At 38.9% G+C, this 10,654-nt stretch overlaps 1 protein-coding gene across 1 annotated transcript; it reads left to right on the top strand.

The window, feature by feature from the left end:
• The first annotated feature begins 2,122 nt into the window (after window positions 1-2,122).
• LOC149833467 (uncharacterized) lies at window positions 2,123-7,969 on the top strand. The gene is made up of 9 exons (XM_090012851.1): window positions 2,123-2,643; window positions 2,902-3,064; window positions 4,064-4,264; window positions 4,374-4,619; window positions 6,175-6,325; window positions 6,404-6,472; window positions 6,683-6,851; window positions 6,927-7,265; window positions 7,451-7,969. The coding sequence occupies exons 1-9, from the start codon at window positions 2,307-2,309 to the stop codon at window positions 7,522-7,524; spliced, it is 1,749 nt and encodes a 582-aa protein (XP_089868977.1). The 5' UTR covers window positions 2,123-2,306; the 3' UTR covers window positions 7,525-7,969.
• The last annotated feature ends 2,685 nt before the right edge of the window (window positions 7,970-10,654 follow it).

Below are 10,654 nucleotides of genomic sequence, written 5' to 3'. Positions count from 1 at the left end.
GCCTTGTAATTGGTTTATCATATTTGGCATATCCAAATAATAATGAGATAACTCTCATTGGATATGGATCTTGTGTATATCCAAATTAGATTTAGATAATGCTAAACTTTATGATGAAAAATCAACCTAGCCTGTGAGTATCCTCATGATGGTGATATATCATAAAAAAAAGTTTAGCTAGTGTATGTAAAACCTCATGATGACATGACTTAATGTAAATCTTGTTTAAATGCAAAGTGAGAGTTGAATTATAATTTTATACATGCATATGAGGATATTTATCTGTAATAATGATAAATAATCATAATGTTGCCTCTGGTATGTTGATATGAATACATGAAAGGATATTTTTCATGTTTTAAAGTTTTGCATGAAATGTTAAATGATGTTGATCAGATACATTTATTACTATTTGGATCCGGATATACTGATCTAAAATGATTAGGTAGTGATCAACATGTGATAATGCACATGAAAAGTGAGAGTATTTACTATGTTTGGCAAATCATATATTTATGAATTAATAAATTTTATATTATTCCACTAGTGTGCATGCCTATGGTATAGTCATGGAAGAGCCAAGGAACCCCATGACTATGTATGACCCATATTATGATGTATTTATTTTTATCTATGAACTGCATAACTTAGTATGCAGTGAACGATGAATACTTGAAATTTATGACATGATGAAAAAATAACATAGTTTGTGAATAATCTCATGATAGAGATATATCATGAAAGAAAAATCCAACTAGCGTACGTAAACCCCATAATGTTATGAGTGCAATACATAATAAATTGGTTATGATAAAATATGAGTGTCCGCACCATATAGCCAAGTGAGAGATGTTGGATCTTGGTATGGATTCAGTGTGGCTAAATGAGTATCACATGGAATCCAATGACCCACTTAGTGGGCCATTATGATATGTATCACCAGGATAATGGTGGGACCCATTACACATTGGATTTCTAGCATGATTGAGAATCCAATGAGACAATTAGGCTGGATAACGGCTACCCAAAAGAGGTCAAATTTTCCAGCCCCTGCCTCTGCAATGAGACGGAAGAGGTTAAAGGATCCTCCCTGATGTAGGCCGTTAATCAATCATCAATCCTCTTCTCCTCGAGTCTTCTCGCACCCACCCCAATCCTAAAATCTATCAGAATGCCCTTTAATTATTAATACTTATAGATTTTGGATCTTCTTGGGTTGGACAATTCCTTTTCTCCTTTTACGTGTTTTGACATGTACAATTATTTATTTATTTATATTTATATTTATAAGGTTAAAGTTTGCTATAAACGTTTATATAGACAAGAGACTTAGTAAACTTTGTTGGTTTTATTTATTTATTTGTTTATTTATTTATATAAATGACACACTCAAACATAATCTATGCTTGATCAACCTTAGTCTAACACAAAGTATGTCACAAAGACATGGACACGAGGATGTGAGTAACGTAGGTTCGACTGGTAAGTTAAAAAAAAAAAATGAAAAATAGGACATGAACATTTTTAATCAATAAAAAAAACTGATTGTTTGATATTTTAATGTTAAAATGCGTGTCAACGAGCCCAGTTTACCCTAACCCAACCCAAACCAAACCCTATATGATCCCAGTATGGTGATAAATGAGAAGAATAGATTAAGACCTGGGTCTGAATCTGTAGATCCAATTAATATATAGAGCGGGTATAGTTTGCGAAAATTTATACGAGACTTAGACCCGATCTAAGTTTTGATTAAGACCCATAATTTTTCAATGTAAAAAATGATAAAAAATATGGTTTTATCGGGTATAATATGGGTTTGGTTCATGTAGTTCTTATCGGGTTCTGCTATGGGTTTTCTTATAGTGGACCCGATTAGACTCCAAACTAGACCAGATATTAATATTATACTAAAAAATCTGATCCAAGTCTGGTTCTACTTGGGTCCGAACCCGCGTATGATCTGATCAGAATCTTGTCTTCATGTCATTTCGTGACAGGGGGCGACACTTTCGAAAGTGGCGTGTAACTGTGACGTAGTTTTCGTAAATCATTCTTCTTTAAATAAGATGCAATATGATTGCACAAATATTTGCGCCGATCATCCTCCGGGACAGGAGGATAGGGCCTGTCAGTTGTGGGCTCAAGGCATGATGGAGGGCAATCAAATGCACAATTTTTGTGCCATGTGATTACACCCGATCCGGACTCTCTCTCTGGTTTCTCATCGTCGCTAAGGTCGGTGGAGCAACATCCTCGCAATGCGAAACCCTTGAGCCGTTCTTTTCATCGCAGCCGGCGGCGGAATGAGGCACCACGGCGGCCGGAAGCGGCGGTCCTCCGGCGACCGGTTCCGTCCCGTGCGGATCTTCTGGGCGATCTTCGTCGTTTCCGGTCTCTTCCTCCTCTTCCTGAGATTGGTCGGCCGGGACGTGCCAGAGGGTCACCCGGAAACTCGAGAACCCCGTCGTCCGGCGGAGCTTCTGCTGGATACCACCCGGGAGGCGGCAGAGGCCCCGCGATCGATGGCGGATCCAGCGTCTTGCGCGACGGTGGAGGAAATGGGAGCGAAGTTCGAGAGCGGATCGAGGAAGGAGAGCCTTAGGATTAGGAGGATGATCAGAGACCATTTTTCCCTAAACGGTACGGTTTATGGCGCTTTATGTTGTTGATTGTTTCCATTTCCGAGCCGATTCCGTAAAATTGGTGCCGAAGATACTCCGATTTCGATTTAGCGAGCTAATTGATTCATTGATTTGAAGTTAGTATCCGATGGAATGAGTCTTGACAATGAATTTTAGTTCAACATTCTAATTTTATGTAATAGAATATAGGATTATGAAGCCCTGGTTCGAACTATGTATAAGTTTGAGGCGTTTACTTGTTCATTGTATATGCCAGGAGCTCCTAGAGTCCGGGATCTTCCTCCAGAAGAGTTTTGCAGGCATGGTTTTGTACTAGGGAAGGCATCCGAAGCCGGATTCGGCAACGAAATGTACAAGATTTTGTCGGCCTCGGCATTGAGTTTGCTGTTGAATCGATCCTTGATCATCGGACAGACCAGGCATTTGGATCCTCTCTTCTAAGCTGTGTGTTTTCCTTATCTGCCTATAAGCTACTTTGATTTACTTGATCAATGTTGCAGAACTTGATATCTTTGTAGTGCAGTCATGCTGGATTGATGATCAAGTGGTTATGACATCTTTAAATATGTTTGTAAACGCAGTTTAAAGAACAATATGTAATTTTCAAATGCCCACCAAAGATGTGATCCTAATTAATATATGCAACCAAGTTCTTACAATTTTCAAAAAGGCCTCGAACGTTTGTCACCTTCAAGGAAATACCCCCATTTCTCTACCACACTTGGTTTAACCTAGGTTAATGTTGATTTCTGAATTTAAAATTGCCATGCTAAACGTATGTATAATATTTTCTTGTGCTCAATGCACTTGTTTAAAGACATACCACATTTATTATTCTCAAGCATCGAATACATGCTTAGAACATTTGTTTTTGACACAAAAGTTTTGTTTTTTTTTGTTGGGGGGGGGGTATTTGAAACATAGGAAAACTTTGTTGGTTATATAAATTTTGACTAAAATTGGTGGCCATTTGAAAATTAACTAAGAATAATAGAGAACAAGTGAAAAAGAAGTGCACGAGCAAGGGGGTTCACCAGTGTCAGTGATGAATTGGATTATCATGCTAAAATCTTGTTAAATTTGAAAAACTTTTAGAAAACTTGCCTTCCGAATCCACGGCCTCCAAATGCCCTTATTTTTCATGATAAGTTCAATTTATCCCAATTATTGAAGTATCATGATGATACTGTAACGTGTTCATGATATTTTCGTGGGGAATTTAGTTTGTGAAATCATACTTTTTCTGCTTTTGTTGAAAATTTTCTTTTTAGGAAACTATGGAAAATGTTCCAGTATTTCACTAGGATCTTTAGAGAGAGTGTCTTACTAGTAGTATTCTTGTCTCACTCTAGTAATTATGGAACTCATGAATGTTTATTTTCATCCTCCTATTAATGTGTCCTCATTTTGAACTGCAGGGGTAAATTTCCATTTGGGGATTACATAACTTACACCAATCTTTCATTTACTTTAAGTGAAGTCAAGCATCTGTGGAGGCGGAACAAATGTGTTCTTAAGCATCAACGACATCTAGTTATGAGAATTGATAATTTTGAGAGTCCAGCAGATACAAATGTCCTTTGCAGTGATTGGAGAGAATGGAAGGAGCCCATAATATGGTTAGCTTGATTTTCCAAGTTTAATCTGATCCAATATGTAAAATTTGTTTGTAATGATTTTGGAAGCAAACTGGTCAGTACGATTATTTTCCAAATAATTATATGGCAGGTTCCAAGGTACAAATGATGCTGTTGGAGTTCAGTTTTTCTTGAAGAATACACATTCTGGTATGCGGAATGTCGCTTCTACTGTTCTTGGCAACACTGAGAATCTACAGAACAGACCGAATGTATTTGGAGAATTGATGCAAGTTATTGTTTCTCCTTCACAAGTTGTGCAAGTAGCTGTTAACTGGGTCCTTAGGGGTGGAGACGATCCTGACATTTCATTGCACATGCGCATGCTTGGGAATAGGTATTTGGAATACTGATTTGCATCCATCATGTGTTTCTGGATTTGCTGTTTAAGTAAACAAGGATACATGTTGGAATGAGTGGGATTCAACAATGAGAAGCTTGACTTTGTGAAATCACTGAAATGTCATGTTGTAGCATCATGTTTCGAACATCTGGTTCCACTCTTTTTATTGGCTCTATGATATATTCCCCTTTTTTGAATATTGAAAAATTAATCTTTGTACACTGTTTGTACATCATTGTATTTCACAAATTTCTTTCTTAATCATTTTATGGCGGAGAAATGTTCAACTACTGATTAGTCAGATAAATATGTTGCTCTGCTAATTTCACCATTGAAATTGAAGGTTTGTGTTTGTTCTTTTGGTCACTTCGCTTTTCGCTAATTTTTGGTATCTTAAGTTACTTTTTACATGCATTTCGCTGTTTGTTTCTCCATTGGTTTAAATGGTTGGTAGTGTTTCACTATTTAATTGTTGGACATCAGCCAATGAGGCTAGTATCTCTCTAAAAGTTACTTCTATAGAAGTCTATTTTTATTTTTGTTCTAGTTTTTAAGAACCCAGAAACTTACATCATGCTTATATAGATTGGTAAAATGCATCAATCTTGAATATGGAAATCTCACCTTTTTTTTTCCATGCATTGACCTCTGCTAATGTAGGAAGAGCCACACAACCCAGTGGATGTGTCTCATGGTAATTTCTTGCATGGATTTGCTTTTTATTATTTGTTATATGGTTCATCAATTATCAACAACAAGGTCTAGGACAATTTAATGTAGTTCCTCCGGGGTTCCATTGGGAAAATATATTATGCACGACAGATATGGCTATTTATGAAGATGCATAATAATGTTTCGAGGATTTGGTGGTTGTCCTTTAAATACTGATGTTGATCTCTTCTGACCATGCACCTACACCTAGCCGGCTAGCCTACTTGGGCTCTACATTGGGTGTCATGGCATATCTTGTAATATCCCCTTAGATTTTGAGCTTTTTGTACTCACTTGGAGTTGGGATGACATGAATGTAATAAACATATGTAATGGGGGTAGTTAGGAGGGGTGTGGCCTATATAAAGTCCAGCCTAGGCCTCTTGACTCATAATCTCATGTGTCTTACTTCATTGCTTAATGCAATTTGGAGAGCATTCACTTGTGAATTCTCTTCGGGAGTGTTCCCTACTCTGAAAAGGTTAGGCTTAGGTGGTTAGCATCCCCAACCTCTTAAGATTTTATCCATTCCCAACCTCTCAAACCACTCACCCAACTAGCCCAACCTCTCTCTTCTCTCACCCCCAAGCCAGCCGACCCCACTATTCCTTCTCCTTTGTTTCCCAAGCACTCAACCCCTTTCTTCTTACCCATTTCCCTTGTGCTACCTATACCTCCATTGCATTCTTGAGTGAATGTATCACCTATATGCAACTGCGTGTAGGTTCTGCTGGGCACTAGGCATAGTTGATAGTATATATATGAATCGTTTAGCAAGCTGAGCAAGTTTGTAATATTGAAGACAGCTTTTAAGATCTAGTTCTCTGAGTTTCTGCAGACCTTTGAGGGCAATTCAATCATCCTTGCACTGCATAAGAAAAGCCTTGCAAAGGTACCAGCACCATATTGTGAAGCCTAGGCTGGTATTGGTCTCAGATACACCTTCAGTCGTCGAGGAGATTAAGCGAAGCTTGAATGAATTTGCAGAGGTTTGGTGATGTTTCACAGGATTTTTTCACCATTTATAAACTAGTGAGGGTGGTTATGTTGTCTCTTCTTTTATACAGGTGCTTCATTTTGATTATAAAATGTTCAAAGGAAATATTACCAGTGGTACCATTGGCGCAGGCGATCAGGTAGTATGATTTGGAGTTTTGTATGGTGATTTACAATAATCTGGTCTATCCAGTGTTTTAGTAAGACATCAGCAGGATGCACAAAGTTGATTTCACATTACTTGCAAGAAAATTCTTTTATTTGCTGATGGAAACATGGGTTCACATGCTTTACATTCTTCCTACATTTGCGACAACAGAAAAACTTAAGCCTAGCTGCTTTGCTTTCAGCTATTAGAGTTTAGAAGGAAAGATTGGGGCCCAATGCCTAGGTGGGTAGCATTTGTGGACTTTTTTCTGGCATCTCGTGCAAAATATGCTGTCATATCTGGTGCTCATAGGCGTGTTGGAACGACATATGCACAATTGCTTTCAGCACTTGCTGGAGCACGCCAGCTCGGTACAATCTCAAATTTTGGCCATCCTACAGGCATATCTCTAGAATTTGGTAATGATATTCAAAATTCTCTTGCAGATGAATATGACTCTGCAGACCCTAGTTTTTCATTCTTCAGCAGCTTCCACAGCAACCTTTTGGAGGATGGTTTGTCCAGGCAAGTGGGCTGGGGGCACGCATGGAACAGATTTGCAGGCCCACTGAGTTGTCGGAACCAGACTGACCAATGTGCTTTCACACCTCTTCTCCCTTCTGCCTGGTGGGATGCCGCTTGGCAGTCGCCTATTTCACGGGATGTTCGGAGGTTACTGGCATATGGTGTTCTCTTAACTGATTCTGGCAAGGTCGATGAGAGCCATCTCTTGTCCTTCTGCAGGCATAGGAAGGATGTTGTAAAAGTTGTCTCCTTCACAAACTGTAAGAATTCCAAGTGCACTTAGCCCTTCTCAGTACCAGCTCATTGTTTTGTTTATTTATTTTTTACCTGGTTGGCGTTTCAATATTGGACTGATAAAATTGTGTTTGCTAGTTTTAATCTTGTATCATACTCCAGAAGAGTAGCATTTGGAAATAATGGTGCTTCAGGTTTTTGTGTTTCGCAGTATTTCTTGCCATTGATACAGCAGACTCGACTGACTTACTATTAGGAGATATGATGTTGCTTGCTCAATGCTAAAGCAAATATCTAGATGTTTAATTTGCCAGCACTTGATTGTCAGGAACTGGGAGGCCGTGAAGTCTCACTTCCATAGTCCCATTCCTCCGTACCACACTTTATATTTTCGTGTTAAGGTAAAAGATTGCCGTGTCAGGTCTTTTTATACTCTCACATGTATGAAAAAGTGGGATAAATCGAGATATTCTGTGATTGTGAGGAATTGGAAAGAATCTGAAATCTTACTTCCGTTCCTCGGCCATCTCAAATCTTTGGATGCTGTCATATGGTGAAATGGGATAAATCTAGACACTGTATTGTAATTTAAATGTGACATCTCATCTAATCATAAAGATGGAGGGTGCTATGGGGTTTGAGATTGGATGACCAACATAAGTTGCAGAACTATTATTATCAAATCATTGTTGTTGTTATTGTTATTTTCGATAGTCAGACTGGGATTTAGCCCCAGATGGGAACCTAAGTTAAGTTGCAGAAACAATGAGATTCCCCAGCTTATTCAAGTTTTGTATCTGGATAAGTGGGCCCAGCCAAACACCTCTTAAAGGTTAATAATATAGGTTTTTAAAGGGTCATAACACGAGCCTCTCTTGAAGAGAATATTCTTAATGGAGATGATGAAAAAATGTGGGCCCTACTTGCTATTTTCCATGGGAGCATTTGTTTTAGGCCCTGTGGGAAAAAGACCCATTTTCATACAAGGACATATTTCCCATGTTTTGGGGTGCATTTTTTTCAGTCCCTGTCAGAAAGTTGCATTTCCTTTCCCATGTTATCGTGTGAAACAAACACCTCCTTGAGAAGCATTTGTGTGCCACAATAACAGCCTTGTTTTCATGTGACCCAGTCCATCAACAGGCCAGGCGGCCCGTTGTCTAGTCCTAATTCAAGGAAATGTAATTGGTTAACTAACTACAATTTCTAAGCAAAACCAGGAGGAAGGCCTAAAATTGAAAAGATCAAATAGAACCTGTGCATTTGAGAGAGAGAGAGAGAGAGAGAGAGAGAGAGAGAGAGAGAGAGAGAGAGAGAGGGCCGTTTGGATGACATAGGGCAAAACCTGGTTTTGTCTCAAAACTTGGTTTGCCAAAAACCATTTTTTAACTTATTTGGGTGACCAAAAACCTGGGATTCAGAAAACCCATTTTGGTGTGTTTGGCTGACACCTAAACCAAGTTTGAAAACTGTTTTTGCCCAAAACCCAGCTAAGTGAAAAAAGACCTCCGCCCCAAGTTGAAAACTTGGTTTATTTGGTGAGGGCCTTTCCACCCCCCAGAGGACCTCTTTCCTAGCTTACTGTTGTCTGAACATTTCCAGCCAGCCACCGTCCAGGAAATGACTGGAAAAACATTTTTTTCAAGTTTTAAGGCACAACCAGCCATTTTCCGGCTGGCAGGTCACCGAAAAATGGCTGACTGATGGCCTCTTTTTTTCCCATTTTTTCCATTTTTTTGGTAGCCGGCCATTTTTCAGCCAGCCACCGACTGGTAAATGACTGGGCTGGTGTCTCCCGAAATGGGCAACACTGGTCAGGCCATTTCTCAGCCGGTGTCTACCTGGAAAATGACCAGCCATATTTTTTCTTTTGTTTTAGTTATTGGGATGGCTAGCCATTTTTCGGCCTGGCCATTCCTAGGCTGGAAAATGGCCACCATTGTTTTATTTATTTATTTTTTATGTTTTTGGTGACTTGTCACCCAAACAGTACCATAGATAAATAGAAAAAAGTCATAATAGTAAAATGCTATGGTCCTCGTTACAATAGAAAGCCTATTAATGAAATGCAAATTATCCCTGCCATCTAAGGCTAGGAATATGGGATTACCTGAATAACAACCTTGAGAGAGATATGCCTATTTTTTTTTGAAAGGCAAGCTGGGGTTAGGCAGACCCGTACCAGTTATACAACAATACCATTGGGTTTTGAACCTGCAACCTCCCAACACAAGGTGACGTGCACTAGCTACTCCTACCAGGAGCCCCCCGTTGGTAGAGAGATGCCTATTAAGGAAATACAATCTATCCTTGCCACCTAAAGCTAGGTATTTGGATTACCTGAATAACTACCTAGAGAGAGAATAATAGATGTTCCAATTAGAGACAAATAAAAAAAGGTCATAATAGGATGGTTATGATTACGATAAAAACCTTATTAAGGAAATACAATGTCCTTGCCATCTAATGCTAGAGATATTTGGATTACCTGAATAACAACCTTCTCTAGATGAAAGAGTGTGAGTTTTGAAATAGGGAAAATCCAATAAAACGTATAAAATAGTTGAATATGAGAGGGTAATTATTAATAAATATGCCATTAATATAAACAGATAGAGAGAAATATAACAAAGCTACAAGAGATGTAACGAGTTCAAAACCCATGAGTGCACATCCCACAAGGCCAAAGCTAGGTGTATTCCCTAGTGAGCAAAGGGGACCTGAGGTTTTTTTTTGATAGGCCAGCTAGGGTCAGGCAGACCCCCACCAGTTAGACTAACATACCATTGGGTCTCAACACATGGTAATGTGCACTAACAGCTCCTACCAAACAAGCAGAACCCGGTTGGCGGGACCTGAGGTTTTTATGCCAATGAGCTCGCAAGGTAGTGAGGTGGTATTTGGGAAGATTTTTAAATCATGATGTGGATAGGAATATAAAATCTTTGGAACTGGTATTTGATAAGAGTTTTTTTTGGCCAAATCCAATCACCAACTATCCTTCGTAAACACCTTGATGTCCCACTTATCACTGGGGAGTATGCTCAGCTTAGACCTTGCAAAAAACAACACAGACTGTGGGTCTTTCCCTAAGTCACAGTGACATGCCATTTTGGTAGTGTGTCCCTATTGACACGATCCTCGCTCGGACCCCTGGACATGGACACTAAACGCGTAAAGTGAATATTTTGATGTTTTCAGTGTTGTTTTAATAAAAGTTTGCATTTTAATGCTAAATATCTAAAAAATAGCTTCTACTGATTAAAAAGTAAAAATCTATGTCTGCTATTTTCCAAAAAAAAATCGAACTTAGGATTCGAACTTGCATCATGTATCCTCGTGTCCACACATCTTTGTGACATAGTTCTCGCCTAAATACTTGTACGGTTTTCAACTCAATCCGAGTTCAATCCAA

This window comes from Nuphar pumila, chromosome 7 (assembly GCF_984573655.1).
Source record: "Nuphar pumila chromosome 7, dmNupPumi1.hap1.1, whole genome shotgun sequence".
Classification (NCBI taxonomy): domain Eukaryota; kingdom Viridiplantae; phylum Streptophyta; class Magnoliopsida; order Nymphaeales; family Nymphaeaceae; genus Nuphar; species Nuphar pumila.
Note: the sequence above shows the minus strand (reverse complement) of the source record. Positions and strands in the feature narration are given on the sequence as shown.